General features: G+C 38.9%; 2 protein-coding genes across 5 annotated transcripts in view; both read left to right on the plus strand.

Moving 5' to 3' along the window:
* LOC101174464 (ependymin-2-like) overlaps positions 1 to 18,639 on the plus strand; it is a 24,828-nt gene extending 6,189 nt beyond the window's left edge. The window contains exons 4-6 of one of the 4 annotated variants that reach the window (XM_023948854.1): positions 2,864 to 3,050; positions 3,586 to 3,673; positions 3,760 to 4,032. In XM_023948854.1, the coding sequence (XP_023804622.1) occupies positions 2,864 to 3,050; positions 3,586 to 3,673; positions 3,760 to 3,955 (471 nt within the window). In that variant the 3' untranslated portion in view covers positions 3,956 to 4,032. Of the gene's footprint in view, positions 1 to 2,863; positions 3,051 to 3,585; positions 3,674 to 3,759; positions 4,033 to 18,366 lie in introns of those variants that run through there. The other 3 variants (XM_023948856.1, XM_023948853.1, XM_023948855.1) reach the window with 3 other exon arrangements.
* LOC101174703 (ependymin-2) lies at positions 15,150 to 18,632 on the plus strand. Its single transcript, XM_023948859.1, has 5 exons — positions 15,150 to 15,249; positions 15,399 to 15,433; positions 15,521 to 15,655; positions 17,390 to 17,576; positions 18,204 to 18,632. Exons 1-5 carry the CDS (start codon positions 15,183 to 15,185, stop codon positions 18,293 to 18,295), a joined length of 516 nt encoding a protein of 171 aa, XP_023804627.1. The 5' UTR covers positions 15,150 to 15,182; the 3' UTR covers positions 18,296 to 18,632.
* Positions 18,640 to 18,679: the final 40 nt, after the last annotated feature.

An 18,679-nucleotide genomic window follows, 5' to 3' on the forward strand; every position in this document is an offset into this window, starting at 1 on the left:
TAAAGGGATTTCCCTGGATCTCAATACCATCGAGACCTGCCACCTGCTCCCCAGGAGAAAGGAGACGGATAAACCAGCGATCCTCATCAGGTTTGTGAATCACAAACACAAGCTAGCTCTGATGAATCAACGCAAAAATCTCAGAGGATCTGCTGTTTATCTGAACGACCATCTGACCAGAAGGAATGCTGAAATCTCCAAACATGCACGGCTTCTCAGGAAGCGTAAGCAGATTGAGAACACTTGGGTTTAAGGCTGCAGGATTTACGTCAAACCACTCGGTCCACTGGACCGGGCCAAGGTTCTGGTTGTGAACACCATGAATGACTTTGAGAAGTGCTTGATTACGGTTGTCTGAAACAACATGGAGTAATAAATCAAAGAGACAAATAATTTCAAGAAATATGACACCTGGATTCAACACTTTCTCTGTATGTCTGACGTAACCTGAATAACAGCAGAGTTCTGACCTGCAGACAACTTGACCTCAACTTTCACCGCAGCTGATAGCAGCTGAAGAAGGATATGGACCTGAATCTAATGTCTGCAGACATAACATGGAAGAAAACTATTAACTGTTTAAACCAAGAAAATCGACTGTTATCAGTAAAAGAAGAAATGCCAACCTTGGACAATTCGACAGTTTATGGACCCTTTTTATTTTTCCCCTACAGCATTACTTTATTATATAAAAAAATAAAATAAAAATACAAAAAAAATATATAAAAAGAGTAAAACAAATGATTAATCACTTTTGAAAATTGTTAAATTGATTGACTTTTGATGATATTACTTCACTTGCTCCTAAAATTGATAAATTGATTCAAAAATCTTTCCTAATGTAGCATAACTTTGCACATGTTTTTAACTTTTGATACTTGATGAAATTTTGCTATGAAAATTCCTGAAACAGTGTTGTGTCTATTTTACTGATATAGTATTATGTTTTAAAACACATGAATGACTTTTAAAAGTAACATAATCTGCATATATTTCAGATGCTGCATTTGCCATGTTGATTTCTAAAATAGTTATTTTTGACGTAATACTTAAGTAATTCATCTTTGGCATGTGCTTTATTGATACCTTATGATTGTTAATTCTGTCTGATAAAACCTAGGAACCGGATATTGATAAATCATGTAATAAAATGGTTATAGTATAACGGGGTGGGATTATATAAGTTCGCTTCCTTCCACTCCCTTTCAAGCAATATTTATTAATTATGTCTATTTATCCTAAGTTTGATTAGTTACTGTATGAATGTATAACTGATGATTATATTGCTTTTGTGTATTATTTCTATTTGATTGCTTGAAATAAACCATTTCAAATTCAAATTCAAAAAAGGTTGTGGCCTGAGTCCGCACATTGGATCAGTCCATGAGCAGGGGGGTGTCTGTCTCTGATGATCTTAGTCACTCTCCTCCTGCAGCGCTGTTTGTAGATGGTGTCCATGGATGGAAGGTTGCAACCTATATATATTATTATTATTATTTTCTAATTTTTGTTTTTTTTTTCCCCTCTCCTGGTCTGGCTGGTCTGGCTGGGTAGGATCTGGGCCCCTTATGAACACACTGTTCACTTCGGCAGCATGCATGTATCTCCACCCCCACGTGCACGTGCACACTGCCACACTGCTCCCTGTCTGCTTCATCCCTCCTAACCTACAGTGTATTGATGGACAGATATTTTCCACTCATCTTAGTGTCAGAATTTCACCTTTGATGTAATATTTGTCTTTCCAGCAGATCTTGTATAATTGTTACAGCTTAAAATAATAACTTATTCAAATCATTACTTGTATCCCCCACCTTTTCACCTTTCTTCCTTTTACTCTCTTCCACCCCCACCCCCCCACACACACATTCTTCCCCTCTCCCTCCCCACACACACTTAATGTAACAAATAAATAAAAAATAATACGACAAAAATACGTGTCCATACGTTGCTACCAACTCCAAGTCCCTGATTGATCAAAAGTCAACCTTGTTTGATGCGTTTTGTACATCAAACTTAAAAACTTGAAACTAGAAACTTGTGAACACGGGGGGGGGGGGGGGGGGGGTGGGTGTTATAGAATTTTTATTTATTATTACTTTTGTCAGATTCGAGTTCTTTCTGTGGCCATTGTGAGTTTTGCTTTCATCAACCGAAGGGTACCAAAGGGCTGGACTTTTTCGTGAAGACACTTTATGAAATTGGATAAAATTCTTTAGGTCAGGTTTTTCTAAATTTCTCCTGGATGAGACCATATTTGAAACCTCTCATGCTGCTAGAATTGGTTTGCATGGAGTCAATTTAGAGTGTGAGTCATAACAGGAGCACCATCCTTAGATTTGTTCTTTGGCAGCCATGCTGGTTAGTATCAGACCATCTAATAAAGTAGGACAACAAGTAAATCATTCACTCCTAGTTATTAGGTAAAAATCTTTTATGCTAAAATCAGCCATGTTTGTCTCAGGAAGAGGTCCTGTGCTTGTTTTCTGGTGTCTTTCAGGAGGTGGAGTTAAGCCCAAATGGATATTAATCATTACATAACTATAATTATGGAAACAATACATTAAAAGTGCTTGAAACAAACAAAATAGCTTTATAGTCCCACTCCAATGAAAATTGTGTTTTTGGTGTATTTAACATGTTTTTGTGGCATTTTTTTCATAATGGAGGACAAACAGTCATTATCAGTGGGCCTATCACAGAAATAATCATAACTAAAAGTTCACTGGGAATGCTCTGAAAACAGATCAGAAGATGATCGGAGTGGGATTTAAACAAAGAGCTTGAATCAAACACTGATGTGTGACTTCAAAGTCCAATGATCAAAACACTGATAACTTTTGTTCCACAACTCCTCCATCAGGCTGCCATGTATGAGATCAATGATGCCAAACGAACATGCAAGAAGAGCCCGCTGAAGGCAGACTTCCAACCTCTGAAGATTCCCCAAAATGCGTTTCGGATAAGCCAGACTGTGGTGGGCAGCTCTTCTGTTCCGGGACAAGGACTCCTGATGAACAACTGGTCTGGAAAGTTACCTGACAAAACAGGTGAGGAGGCACACGTGGATCAGAACTAACGTGAAAAGTCAATATTCTCAGACGTGGTCCAAGGTGGGGGACATGGTTAGTACATTTTTCAGTCACGGAAACTTGTGTTGTGAAGAATAAAGGGTAAAAATGTGAAGGAGATGTTAAATGATTTTGTTTTCTTAGCATCTCTGAACTGTATGTTTAAAGGGCTGTGAAGGTGTGTTTTGGATACACTGCAGAGTCAGTTCTTATTTCCATGTTTCTAAAGGATAATTATGCTTGGAGCTGTGGATGCAGTTTGTTAAACCTTAAAACTCTGTAGAAATGTGTTATTAGAGTTATTTCATCAGAGCAAGTGCAGGAGTCCTAAATAGACCTGAATAATGTTTTGTTCATCCACTTAGTCATCTTGGGAATCAGTAAGTAAAGCTTGGGGTTGGGCCATTCACTGAAGCAGCTCTAGAGTCAGTTTACATTCAACTAAAAATGAATGCAGATGGGAAGACATTCATATTAACCCTAGTGTGAATCTTTGTTGTGTGTCGTCCTCCAGGAGATTTTCTAACTACTGTGACTGAATTGGGGTGCATTCCTGTGAGTTTAACCTACAAAACAAAGGAGTTTGGATGGGTGTTAGCAGAGTAAGTTTTAGTGATAACCTCTGAGAAAGTATAATGTATCATGTGTGCATGCATCCATGATTGGTTTTTTCTTGTCTTTTTATTAGTTTTTACGATAATGTCATTGGAATTACCAATCCCAATCTGCTGGAGCCCCCAGAGTTTTGTGCTGGTGCTGCGATCGACGTGGAGGAAGAGCCGAGAGACTATCTCAGCTTTTATGCCAATGAAAACCGAGTCCAATCACCTTCGATCGAACAGTCTCTCCTAAATCTTTGGAATGCTTTTAAAGATCATCACTAGTATTTTTTTACTCTGCCTTTCTGAAAGAAAACGGAGGATCAAGTATTGTCTCAATAAAACCATCTGAGAAGATTGACTCAGGTTGCACTGGTATAGTTGTAGAATATTAATACACATCACATGTGTTGCTAATCCTGCAGTATGTTGGGTCTTTCACCAAACACTGTAATGAACATGACATTGCCATAAATTTTAAGAAATTGCAGGAATTTTCAGGACAATTATTTTGAAAGTCAAACTAGTTGAAGCAGAAACTTGTTTGGATTTTCTGGTTTGTGTTGGTTCTGTTTCACCAGCTGTTTCTGAGGAAAACCTCTATATCAGCGGCGGATCCACAGGGGGCATAGGGGGGAGGACTGCCCCCCTAGCAAAAAGCTTTGCCCACATACTTGCCCCTCAATTTTTCAGTCAATGTCAGTCTCATTATTGACAAAAATTAAGAAATCGTCAATACAAGCTTCTTAAGCAATGCAAAAATAACAATAGCAACAGAATTAACGAATAGTTAGAACTACATATTTTTCATCCTTTTCTTTGTAATGGCCTTCCACTCTGGTGTTTTGCCACCCTTCCAAAGTCTTCTGCCCCTTTTCCTTCTCCTCATATAAAATGTTCTAGCTCCGCCCCTGATCTACATAGTAGGTAGGCCAGTTCACCACTTGGACTTTTGGGGACGATGTCTCAATGTTGTAATATCTGGTCTCTGTGCTTTTGCATTATCCTAATTTTTCTGGAATAACATACTATTCAAAAAAAAAGAAATCATAAACATAAACACCACAACGAATGACAATATTCAAAGTCTGAAAAGGACTTTGGAGGAAGATTACCAACTTATAGATTCCAAGCCTCTTCTTTTCATTTCACAATTCAAACTGAGATGTGACGCAGTCTCAGTTCATTCTCCACCTGTACTGCCTTTGATTTGTCTCTGAGACGACCTGACGAGGATCAGACACTAAATGAAAGATTGCATTGTTGCAGAACCGGACCTGCACAGCCAGACTCTACATAAAGACAAATCAGAGGAAAAGAAGAAAGCCCCATGAATGGGGCCAAAGTCCTCCACCTTGTCCCATGTCCTCATGGCTTTTTCGTTGCTTGCTGCAATTATCACATCATTAAACCAGATGATTAGTATTGTTTTATCATTGGCTGTCTCTTTGGTGTGAACACAGTGGTCTGGTTGGTTTTGTGTAAAATCTCTTTCAGCCAGGCAGTCATGTAAAACTCTATTCCAGTTCCGACCAGACGGTTTCAGGCCGTACAGGTATGTTTCTAGCTCACAAACCAAATCTTTCCCCTCTTCATAGCCTTCTGGCTGGTCAGTGTAGATCTCATAATCAATGGGAGTGTGTAGGTCAGCTGTTGTTACGTCCATTTGATGAAGTAACAAGTTCTCTTGAGCTGCTTTTTGTAACAAAACTCTTATGCTTGTCAAGGTGAAAAAATGTCACCGTAATCTACTTCCTTTTCCTGGCTGTAGCCCTTAGCTTCAAATCTGGCTTAGTACTTGTCATTACCATCACTGTCACTTTTCACAGAATAGACCCATTTACCCCCCACTGTTTTCGTGCCCTTTGGCAGACTAGTGAGAGTAAAGGTGTTGTTCTCTCTCAATGACTGGATTCCTTCATCCATGGCTTTAATCCGGTGTTTTGCGTTATCTGACTCTGCAGCTTCTTTGAATGTTTGTGGGATACCACATACTGCTCTGTACCAGTAATCTATGTAACTATGAACCTCAGATATGCCAGTTACAAAATCCTTCAGGTGACTGGGTTTTCTCCTCTCTCTTGTTGGGTATCTTTCACCGACACATGCATCACCTGCTACACCTGGCTCTTTTTGGTCGTGAACTTTTGCCGCTCTGCACAAACTAGGTCCTAGAAAACGACGCAGAGTTTTGGCTAAAAAACTGCATCATCACTGCTTTGAGAAGTTGATGTGAGGGGCCTGTTCGTCCGTTCCTGTTCCACAGGAAGATCCTCTGAGGCGTCTCCAGTTTGTGGCTCCACCCGACCCGTCTCCTTTGTGGGCCGATGCCTTGGTTTCACGTGTTTCAAGGTAATAAACAGGGACTGGCAGACATATATTGAGGAGAACATCGACAGCAGCGTGGGAGCAGCTCTTTTACACACGGCTGTTTTTCCGTTCTCCAAAACGTAACAGGGCCTTCTTTCAGAGAGATTTCAGCTCAATCATCTCCGGTTCCCTCGCTGCCTCATCAGTGACAAGCGGGGATCTCAGCCAGTCAGTCTCTGCATTAAAGGATCTATGAGAAAAGTGATCTGCGGTCGTTTCTGCTGCAGGTCTTCAAACCGCAAAGTAAAATTTCCGTCAAGTTGCGTAAACAGCGTCACATTCTGCTTTATTCATTTGGATTGCAGCCTTCTGCTGTGAGCTCCACAAAGAAGGACAGTGGGATGATGGCCATTTTGAATGTGCACTTTGAAAAGCTTCAAGTTGTTCATAAAGGAGACAATTTGTGTCAGATCAGGAAGAGTTCATCATTTTCCCCGGGATACGTTTTGTTCTTTTCTGCCATGAACAATTTTACTGCTTCCAAAAACTCATAATAATAAACACAGTGACACCATTCCGTTCAGTGAAAAAGTAAGAATCTTCCCATTCTTCCAGAAACGTCCTGTGTTCATCTTTCTACTCTGAATTTCTCCATTTTGACGATGAGGGTAACAGTCTGCACGCACATTAAATGTTTAGTTTTATTTTTCCGGCATTGGGCAAATGATTGGCGGTCACCTATGTGTCAGGAGCAGCATCAAACACACACTGCCCAGTGACGTGCAGTCAGGAGAGGCAGGTGAGGCTGTGTCATTATGGGAAAGAAAAGAGAAAAAATAAATTCAATTATTATATTTAATCAGTAATTTGTGCTTTGCAGTCATCTTCCATTTAAATGTACCATTTTTGGGTGTTTTTTCTTTTCAAAATCGCTGAATTTCCGCATTTGCCGTTCAGATACTAAGAAGTGATGTGCGATGAGGCACCAGCCCGCTGAGCCTCACCTTGGATTGCGCAATACCTATGCAGTCAGACGGTACTGCTGTCTCTCTGTGTGTCGGTTCAATCACTTGTACTATATGAGCTGAGTTTGCATAATTTAGCAGATGTATATGATGTACAGTGTTTGTTTTTATAAATAACTGTATGTGAGGGATGTGTTTCTTGTGCTGAGTGCTAAACGCTGGCAAAAAAGCCGCTGGGTGAGGCCAGACATTCTCGTGCCTCATGTTAGGGGGCGCCGGTGAGCCCTGAGATTATGACGCTAAAGAACAATAGAATAAGTGATAGCAAGCGGCAAGTCATTTTCTTAGGAAGGAGCGGCATATGGACTTTATTTACAAGTAAAGGTAAGATGATAATAACGTTTGTGCTTTTTTCTATGCTGCAGTTTGTATATGAAAAAAATAACACCTTGAAATGATATTTTAAACAAAACACGTTAACTGTTGTCAATTAAATGGTGAATAAGTTACTCAGTATGGTTCATATGTTTGTAAATCTGACTGATGACGTCAGTGCCTCACCAGCCATTAACCTCACCGCACGTCACTGACACTGCCAAATTACTTTTATTATAATTATGTATTTTTAATACCCGCTGATGGTTTTGAGTGTGGTTTAAGAAGAAAAACTATGAAATGAGTCACAGTATATAGAAAATATGATGAGACGCAAAGAGCCGCGTGCTTATTGGCCGAGAGCCGCGTGTTCGCCACCCCTGATCTGTACCAATCAGCAGGCTGTTTGAGAGCAGCTATATTCCCGCCAAATTGAAACCTAGGTGAGCAAAATCAAAGATAGGAAAAAAGTGAGATGAGACACAACGCATTTTTGAAAGCAAAAAAAAGAAATAGCAAAAAAAATGTGAAAGCAAAAAAAAATTTGAATGCAAATATTCAATATTCTCATTTGCACCTTAGAACATTTTGTTTGCAACGTGGTGGCATAAATATTACTCCACACAAGCCCTGTAACCAGTACCACTTCTTTCAGGGCATTGGGACGTCCCTCGGTATCCTGGCCAACATTTTAGTGTCAATGAACGATGAAGACTTCCATTCTTTCAGGACCAACCCAGACATCCATTTTGTGAGTCTGTTGTTGAGTGGATCTTCCTGGGTTTGGCATCAAGACAGATGCTGATTTTTGGTCCTTTCTGTCGTTTATAGCAGCGAATACTTGGAGACGAGCGACATCGTCTTCTTTCAGCTGCACTGGCAGCCAAGATGGCGGTGATATCCTGTCAGAACACTTCTCTTTATGTGCTGACCAACGTGGTGAGTTTCTCTACACAGTTTTAAAAAACACATTTGGCTCACAATAATTAAAGAAAAAGAAAAAAATCAAATAGAAGATTTTTTTTTTTTTTTGCAGTTTAGCCCAACAGCTTTTACAAAAATCCATTAATGCAGAAAAACATGCACACACTCATGCATGACCATAAAGAAAATACAAGGAAAACTAAACCAAAAATATGTTTAAACTACTTAAAACTAATCAAAATAACTAAACAAGGTCTAATTTAGGTAAACAAAGAATAGAAAACCATGAATGAACCTATAAAAACATCTTTTATTTTAATGTGGTCTCTCTTTATGGTTCCTGGTTAGAAGAGGAGCTGCTCAGTCAAGTAAACGTCTCCAAAGAAAAAAAAGAAAAACTCAGGGCCTGTCAACGAATGTTCAGCAAAGACCTCTGCTCTCGTATGTAAATAAAAGGTCTTGTGACTTCTGTCACAGAAGTACTTCTTTTGAAAATGGGGACTTTTTTTTCCAAAGGGCAAAGGTCAGGTTAACTGCTGCTGCTGTGAAATTGGATCATCCAGAAAACCACATTCTATCATGAAACAAGCCCCTCTATCTATCTATCTATCTGTCTGTCTGTCTGTCTGTCTGTCTGTCTGTCTGTCTGTCTGTCTGTCTGTCTGTCTGTCTGTCTGTCTGTCTGTCTGTCTGTCTGTCTGTCTGTCTGTCTGTCTGTCTGTCTGTCTGTCTGTCTGTCTGTCTGTCTGTCTGTACATTCTTAGAACTCCAAACAGGCTGGGCTCTAACCATCTGCTCATGAAAACGATAAGATGAGCTGCAATAGAAGTACAAATGTGTACATGTCATAGACACGATCCTTTTGTTTATGTGCTCGTCACAATATCGTATCCACAAAGATTACAGAGAAACACGCTGGAGGTCGCTCTATTGAGCAGGTTGAAATGTTTGTTTATCGTGTTTGTGAGTTTGTCCTCACGATAATATTGGGTAGAAGGTGAAGTGTGTGGGTGACCTGCAGGACTTCAGGTTTACTGTAAATCCAGGTTTAAAAGCTAAATATTTAACTCTTATCCAAATATTTGATTTGGACTTCAATGCTTATTGATTTAGGCTGCACGGTGGCCAGTGGTTAGCGCTCGTGCCTTACAGAAAGAAGGCCCCTGGTTTGAATGGGTGTGTGATATGTGTGACCCTGTGACAGACTGGCGACCTGTCCAGGATGTCCCTGCCTTCACCCGAAAGTGACCTGCAGCCCTGTGACCTCAAAAGGGACAAAACGAATTAAGATGAATGAATGAATTAATGCTTATTTAACAACTACATAATTAGTTACGAAGTCTAAATGTTTACTTTGGAAAATAAATATTTAGGCCAGATCTAAATATTTAATTTCCAAAACACATAGGTAACGCTTTCTTTTACAGTACAGTACTTACAGTGTACATAAGTGGTATTTACATGGTACTTATAGTGTAACTACTGGGTACTTTCAGGGTACTTACATGGTACTTTTTATGGAATTTACTGGGTACTTACAGTGTGTTTACATGGTACTTTCTATGGTACTTTACTGGGTACTTACATGGTACTTTTTGTGTCTACTCTGTACTTACATGGTACTTACTGTGTATTTATATGGTACTATTTGGTTCATACCTATGTGGTACATACTGGGTATTTATAATATTCTTACTGGGTATTTACATGTTGTGCAAAGGTGTCTTTTATGGTACTTACCACATGTAAGAAGAAGGTAAGTACAAATAAAGTACCTTTAGGTCTGCACTCGCTGCACGTTTCATGGTATTTACCATGAATTTACCACAGAAACTACCCCTTAAGTACACTGAAACTGTAACTGTAAAAGAAAGTCAGCCCTATTTCCACTCAACTACATGGTACTTTCATTACTAAATACCGGGTATGTTCACTTGAATATTACTTGGTACTTACCCCTTAAGTACAATGAAACTGTACTGTAAAAGAAAGTCAGCCCTATTTCCACTCTATTACATGGTACTCTCAGTAGTAAATGCTGGGTATGTACACGTATTACCATCCCGTACAGTGTACATGAACACACTTGGTCTTCTGACCTCACCACATAAGACAATGCTAACCTGTTGGTAAGGGTAAAGTAACTACATTGTGAAAAAATATTCTGGCCTGACTACTTCTTGTAACATGAGGCAAGTTTAAAGAGAAACAAGAGCAGTGAAAACAACAATCTTTAATATGATACGTGTCTGCAGCATACAAAGTCTCATCACAATGAAATAGGTTTTAAGTACATAACAGTACAAAGGAGCATTCCAAAAAACACATTATTGGCCTGAGGGTCGTGCTTTTTGTCCATCAAAATTCTTTCAGCAGAGTTTGGTAACGGTGCAGGACTTCTTCAGGGTTTGTAACTGCAAGAAAATTCACAATATGAGCTCAAGTGAAAATAAAAAGCATAACGACTTTGATGAAATACAAAATAAATTTTACTTATTTAATCATTTCTGTAATGAGTTTGATAAATTTCTGTGAATTCTTTATCGCAATTGTCAATTTCCATGCGGGAACCTCCCAAATGGATGAATAAAGTTGTCTATCTATCGCTTTGACTGTAATGCTTGAAATTAATCAATTATCCTCATTTATGAACATGACAATAAATTATTCACAACTTTATATTTTAGTTACATAAACAAGAACAACAAAAAAAAATCAAAGAAAAAAAAATCAAAATTGCCATAAAAAAATCTAATTTGTTTAGACAAAGAATGACAAAAGCAATGTTTTAATTGGCAATTGCTGTGTATTTCTTCTTTATAAATATTATTCGCACCTACAATTTGCATTAGCATGAAAAACATTGCAGTGTAAAAGAAAAGGAAAAAAGAAATAAATAGGCAATTTCAAATTCAACACAGTAACTCAAAAATATGTTTTAATTTTCAAACAGTTACATTCACTGTTGGGTGGTATTGTTGTCTCTATCATATTTGAAAATAAACAAATAAATAAAATAAAAACGGCGAAAGAAAAGAAAATGGGGAAAAGGCAGTTAAACTCTTCATTAATGTAAATAATATGTCCACTTGGAGGATTTAACTTACTTTAGCTTACTCCCCTGTGGCTTCACGGATTCGTCTGCGATGTCTTCTTCACCACAGCTGATCTAAAGCGGTAAAAAGACGGAAGTACGTCATCATTATTTTAAATAAACGCCTTTCTTTGATTTTCCCAGAAAGACGTGCGCTCAGTCAAACGAGCACAGAACAACAGACTTTATCATGTAGGCTACGTGCTTGTTTTACAGGTGCCTCTCTCCTGGTAAGTAACAACAATGTTTGTAGATTTTCATTACAAACTTTGAAAATGTATACATGAAATAACTGAAATTATTGCAGTAAGGTAGACATGCTCTTACGTCACGTTTCAAACACAGAGAGATAGTGGCTTGAAATCACGAGGTTAGCTTCTTTATAAAGTTTGATCAGTTTAAATATTTACATGTAATTTATCCAATATTTTAAAAAAAACAAAAACACTGGCTTACCTGCCAGATGAAGAGAAATTCAAACTGTTGCGCGCGCCTCGAGGCTCTCCAGATTAATCTGCACGTTCACTTTGGGGGTAGTTGTGCTGCATTCAAGTGCGCTGGGAATTTGCAACTTTACTTGCACCGACCTACTTAACAAAAACACACACTCGGGGTGTTTTTAGTGTTAAAAGTAAATATTTAGCCATGTTGTTTTACATATTTTCCTGACATCATATAATATATATTAAAACAAGTTCATTTTTAGAACAATATTTAAAAAAAGTTAAGTTTTGAATAATTTATTATCATGTTTTTAAATGAGGATAGTACTTGATTAATTTCAAGCATTACAGTCAAAGCGATAAAAAAATTCATGGAGATTTATCAAACTCATTACAGAAATGATTAAATAAGTAAAATTTATTTTGTATTTCATCAAAGTCGTTATGCTTTTTATGTTCACTTGAGCTCATATTGTGAATTTTCTTGCAGTTACAAACCCTGAAGAAGTCCTGCACCGTTACCAAACTCTGCTGAAAGAATTTTGATGGACAAAAAGCACGACCCTCAGGCCAATAATGTGTTTTTTAGATTTCTCCTTTGAACTGTTATGTACTTAAAACCTATTTCATTGTGATGAGACTTTGTATGCTGCAGACACGTATCATATTAAAGATTGTTGTTTTCACTGCTCTTGTTTCTCTTTAAACTTGCCTCATGTTACAAGAAGTAATCAGGCCAGTATATTTTTGTTACAATGTAGTTACTTTACCCTTACCAACAGGTTAGCATTGTCTTATGTGGTGAGGTCAGAAGACCAAGTGTGTATATACACTGCACAGGAAGGTAATACATGTACATACCCAGCATTTACTACTGAAAGTACCATGTAATAGAGTGGAAATAGGGCTGACTTTCTTTTACAGTACAGTTTCATTGTACTTAAGGGGTAAGTACCAAGTAATATTCAAGTGAACATACCCGGTATTTAGTAATGAAAGTACCATGTAGTTGAGTGGAAATAGGGCTGACTTTCTTTTACAGTTACAGTTTCAGTGTACTTAAGGGGTAGTTTCTGTGGTAAATTCATGGTAAATACCATGAAACGTGCAGCGAGTGCAGACCTAAAGGTACTTTATTTGTACTTACCTTCTTCTTACATGTGGTAAGTACCATAAAAGACACCTTTGCACAACATGTAAATACCCAGTAAGAATATTATAAATACCCAGTATGTACCACATAGGTATAAACCAAATAGTACCATATAAATACACAGTAAGTACCATGTAAGTACAGAGTAGACACAAAAAGTACCATGTAAGTACCCAGTAAAGTACCATAGAAAGTACCATGTAAACACACTGTAAGTACCCAGTAAATTCCATAAAAAGTACCATGTAAGTACCCTGAAAGTACCCAGTAGTTACACTATAAGTACCATGTAAATACCACTTAAGTACACTGTAAGTACTGTACTGTAAAAGAAAGCGTTACCATTTATTCTACTTAAAACTAATCAATTTAACTGAGGAAATAATTAAACAAATCAAATAACAATGACACTGGTTTTCTTTTTGTAATTTTCAGCAGATTTGGTCCTGACGGTCGGAGGTCTGTTTTAGGTTAACAAAGAATATAAAATCATGAATGAACCTATAAAAAATCTTATATTTTAATGTGGTCTCTCTTCATGGTTTCTGGTTAGAAGAGGAGCTGCTCAGCCAAGTAAATATGTCCAAAGGAAAAGAAAAACTCAAGGCCTGTCAACAAATCTTCAGTGCAAAGACCTTTGTGTAAATAACAGGTCTAGTGGCTTCTGTCACAGAACTACTTCTTTTGAAAAGGGGGAATTTTTTGAAAAGGACAAAGGGTAGCTGCTGTGACATAAGATCACATAACACAAGATAACCCAAACTATTGCTGTTAATATCTGACTGTCTCACTTTACAGACGGCACCCCATATTATAGAATTTTAGGATGATCAATTTTAGTTCACACAATTCTTAATTACACCTTGTAAGTTACATTTGTGCATCACTGGTATATGTTTTCTTGTCACACTTTGGGTCCCTTAGTACCAGTTGGTTCCAACTCCAACTTCCAGCATGATAAGGCTGGAATAATTTCAGACTGGTTTCTTGAACATGACAATGAGTTCTCTGGACTCAAACGGAACCCAATAGAGAACCTTTGGGATTTGGTGGAACGGGAGATTGGCAGTGTGAATATTCATGGCTTGTTGCCTCTCTGCTGCTGACCTTTTTGTATTTAATTCAATTCAATTTTATTTGTATTTTTATTTGTTTAGATCTTACCTGTGAGTTTGCACAGTGTTCTGCTCCCATTAGTCTGTTCCTCTGAAATTGTCTAAAGGAGTTCCTCGATGCTCAACTTTAGCTCTCAGTTTTCAATTGATAATAAAAATTCATGTCTCAGTTTGTCAAATTTCACGTACCACCACAAAAACTGTTAAATACTTGTAAACTGCCTTCTCAGTTGTTTAGTCTAACTTGTGCTCCATGAAATTTACATTAAATTGCTTAGAAAAACTACAGTGTATTGTTCTTTCACATAAATACAAATTACCACCAAATATTTTATCAGTACAAACTGGCCAAGGTAAACCCATAGGACAGTTTTTCACCTATAATAACCGAGGAAATTCTGTTGCTATTGCAAATTTGAGCTGTAATCCGTGAAACTTGGAGACTATTACAGAAATAAATCCCTAAAGCTCAAACTGGTCTTAAGGTTTGTGGTTTTGAATGCTTCCACAAAACCTTAAACCCCGTGTTTCTTAGTGATCCAAGATTTTTAACCCTTGAACTGTCAAGGTTACAAACTTGACAGTTTACCCAAAAGTAGCTGGGATAGGCCCCAGCAACTCTGTCCCCCCAAAAATTTAACGACTTTAGAAAATGGAAGGAACGATGGATGGATGGATGGACGGACGGACGGACGGACGGACGGACGGACGGACGGATGGATGGATGGATGGATGGATGGATGGATGGATGGATTGTATTCTTTACTTTTGAAAAAACCTGAGCTGAAGCTTTTTGTTTCTGTTCCCTCTGGGTTTCACTCCACACCTTGATACAACAGAGAAAAAGTTCCTTCTGTAGTCAGAATCTTCGTCCTGGAAGACTCCAAGAAACGTTGTTCATGTATAGACTGATCATAAAGGTGGGTTTCTTTTAGGAAAATTGTATCTGCATCTGAACTTAGATCCTGTTTGCTGATTAAAAAATGGATCCTCACAGCTGGATGACACATCTGTTTGTGCCTGTATAATGTTGACCCTTCAGTCAGAGGAGGGGCTGAGAGGACACCTGAACTTTGCACTGTCACTTTACTTTATAAGCTTCTGCTGGTGGCCGGGAGGTAGAACCCTAAAACATGAAGCTGGCAGTGGTGTTGGCGTGCTTTGTGGTCTTCTGTCTGGCAGAGAAACCCCTTCCCTGCAGTAAGTCAAGCCAGAATGGACATCATAAAATGTTACTTTTGGCTGCAACCTTAAAGAATGTGTGCATTATTAGCGTTTAGCTGTTTAACTTCTTCAAAATGTGGTCTCCTTCTCGTTGTTAAACCATATTTGTTTGTGATTTTCCGCAGCTAGCCCTCCTCTTTTGACCGGGGGGCTCACTGTGGTGAGTGAATGCCTTCTTCTGCATAAACCAGATCCTATCAATGACTAACCAAAGGTGAGGTCAAACTTACATTTTATTATTTTCTAGACCACACAGAATGAGAAAGTCGGGATATTCGGCAAATACCTGTACGATGCTGTGGGGCAGCGAGTGCGGCTCTTTGACATTGGCAGCTTTCAGAACCAGACGTTCACCGCAGATGTCCTGCTGCACTACACAGAGGTGAGCTACTCACAAACACCTTTTTCTGTCTACAGGAGATCAGTACTGCAAGCTCTGATTCCAAAAACCTCCCTCAGCAGTTTATTTCAATTGCCCTCCAACTGACTTCAACTCCTGCTGGTTTAGAACAACCTGTTCAGCTCTGTTCACGGCTGGCAAGTGGTGAACATTCCAGTATGGTCCATGGTGTTCACACTGGACAAGCAAGGAGGGGTTTCTTCTTCTTCTTCTTTTTCTGCTGTTTACTAGCACGTCTTTCACCTATGGTAGGAAAAGATTTGATGAAAAATGTTGAAGCGGTGCAAATCTTCTGAATCTTGCTCCAGGCCAGCTTTATTCTGCTTAATGAAAGACTTAGTGTCATAGATTTCCATCCAGGCACAAAATTATTAATTATTCATTTCTCTTTCATGGCCAATTATCAAATGGATGACACTTCCGTGACTTAAAAAGGGACGCCATCCATACGTTGCTACCAACTCCAAGTCCCTGATTGATCAAAAGTCAACCTGGTTTGATGCGTTTTGTACATCAAACTTAAAAACGGCCGTAGAAACTTGTGAACACGGGGGTTTTATAGAATTTCTTTTATAAGTACTGAAGGAATTTATTTTTTGTGGTCCTCATTTCTCCTAGGCTTTTATCTTATCTTTATTTCATTGAAGGTTTCCTTCAGGTTTACTGTGTGTGGTTCCTGAACATTGCATATGTAAAGAGGTTGTGATGCTGGAGTTTCGAACTCATCCCCTTCAGGAGAAAACGGTCTTTGATCTTCGGAGGCCATTTGGTTGTAGGTCTGACTTGGATCATAAATCAATCATCTCTGAGACTGCTTCCATCCCTGGGAATCGCCACAGGCATCGGCTCCCGTGTGGGGAACAAAGGTGTATTGTCTACTATATGCTAGGTAAATCCGGCCACATGTGGGGGACCACCTGATGAGCCATTTGGTTGCGGGACCATGTCAGTCTGGGAGGTGACTTCAGACGCGGGAAACGGATGCTGACTCCTAACATGGACTGACAGAAGTAGGCAGGCTCCCTGCCAGCCAATCCGAGCGTCCAGAGGAAGAGTCTGGACGCCATGCTGTGTTACGAAGGAGGAGGCTGAAACCGAGATGTAAAAACAGCTGGACGGAGAAACTTTCTTTGTTCCCAACAGGCTGACACCTTAAGACGTTTGTAATTTGGCGCTGTGTAAGCTCTGAAACTTTGGGAACCCAGATGATCTGTTTTATTTTGTTTTACTCTGTTTTTAGAAATATTGTTAGGGAATAAATTTGTTAAACTTAATCCGGTCGAATCCCGTGGTTTTCTCCTTCTCGACTTTATTGAACATGCAACAAGGAAAGTAATCTCAAAGCGACAGATTATTTCCAACAGTACCTTTATCCGATTCAAGTTATTTATGTGACCATTAACCGAAGGTTACTAACAATTTTGTCCACATGCGTAAAGCTGGACTTTTTCGTGAAGACAGTTTCTGCAATTGGATAAAATTCTTGAGGTGATGTCTTTGTGGCATTTTTCTCATAATGGAGGACAAACAGTCATAATCAGTGGGCCTATCACAGTAATAGTCATAACTAAAAGTTCACTGGGAATGCTCTGAAAACAGATCAGAGGATGATCGGAGTGGGATTTAACCAAAGAGCTTGAATCAAACACTGATGTGTGACTACAAAGTCCAATGATCAAAACACTGATTACTTTTGTTCCACAACTCCTCCATCAGGCTGCCATGTATGAGATCGATGATGCCAAACGAACATGCAAGAAGAGCCCACTAAAGGCAGACTTCCAACCTCTGAAGATTCCCCAAGATGCGTTTCTGGTAAGCCGGACTGTGTTGGGCAGCTCTTCTGTTCCGGAACAAGGACTCCTGGTGAACAACTGGTATGGAAAGTTACCTGACAAATCAGGTGAGGAGGCACACGTGGATCAGAACTAACATGAAAAGTCAATATTCTCAGACGTGGTCCAAGGTGGGTGACATCGCAAATCCTGATGCAACTGAGAAGAGAAGAATGCTGAAGCCATTGCTCACCGTCAACAACCAGTTTGCTCGTGTTTTCAAATTTGCTCATTTTTCAGTCATGGCAACTTATGTTGTAAAAAATAAAGGGTGGAAATGTGAAGGAGATGTAAAATGATTCAGTTTTCTTAGCATCTGTGAAATGTATGTTTAAAGGGCTGTGAAGGTGTGTTTAGGATACATTGCATTGTCAGTTCTAATTTCCATGTTTCTAAAGAATGATTATGCTGGCAGCAGTGGATGCAGTTTGCTGGCCTCACGTCAAAAAAGCCGTAGAAATATGTTATTAATATCATGCTGTTGTATCAGTTCTCCTGAGTACGTGCAGGAGTCCTAAATAGATCAATAGTATTTGTGCAACCAAGTCATCTTGGGAATCAGTAAGTAAAGCTTGGTGTTGGGCCATTCACTGAAGCAGCTCTAGAGTCTGTTTCCATTAAACTAAAAATGAATGCAGATGTGAAGACATTCATATTAACCCTAGTGTGAATCTTTGTTGTGTGTCGTCCTCCAGGAAATTTTGTAAGTATAGTGACTAAATTGGGGTGCTTTCCTGTGAGGTCATCCTACCAAACGAAGGAGTTTGGATGGGTGGCAACAGAGTAAGTTTTGGTGATAACCTCTGAGAAAGCAGAATGTATCATGTGTGCATGCATCCCATAATTGTTTTGTTTCTGTTTTTACGATAATGTCATTGGAATTACCAATCCCAATCTGCTGGAGCCCCCAGAGTTTTGTGCTGGTGCTGTGATGGACGTGGAGGCAGAGCCGAGAAACTATCTCAGTTTTTACGCCAAGGAGAACTGAGTCCAGTTACCTTCAATCAAACAGTCTTACCTCTTTCTTTAGAATGTTTTTTTAAGATCATAACTAGTATTATTTTACTCTGCCTTTCTGAAAGAAAACTGAGGATCAAGTATTGTCTCAATAAAACCATCTGAGAATAATGACTCAGGTTGCACTGGTATTTCTCCATGTTTTTGTAGAATA

This window comes from Oryzias latipes, chromosome 18 (genome assembly GCF_002234675.1).
Source record: "Oryzias latipes chromosome 18, ASM223467v1".
Taxonomy (NCBI): domain Eukaryota; kingdom Metazoa; phylum Chordata; class Actinopteri; order Beloniformes; family Adrianichthyidae; genus Oryzias; species Oryzias latipes.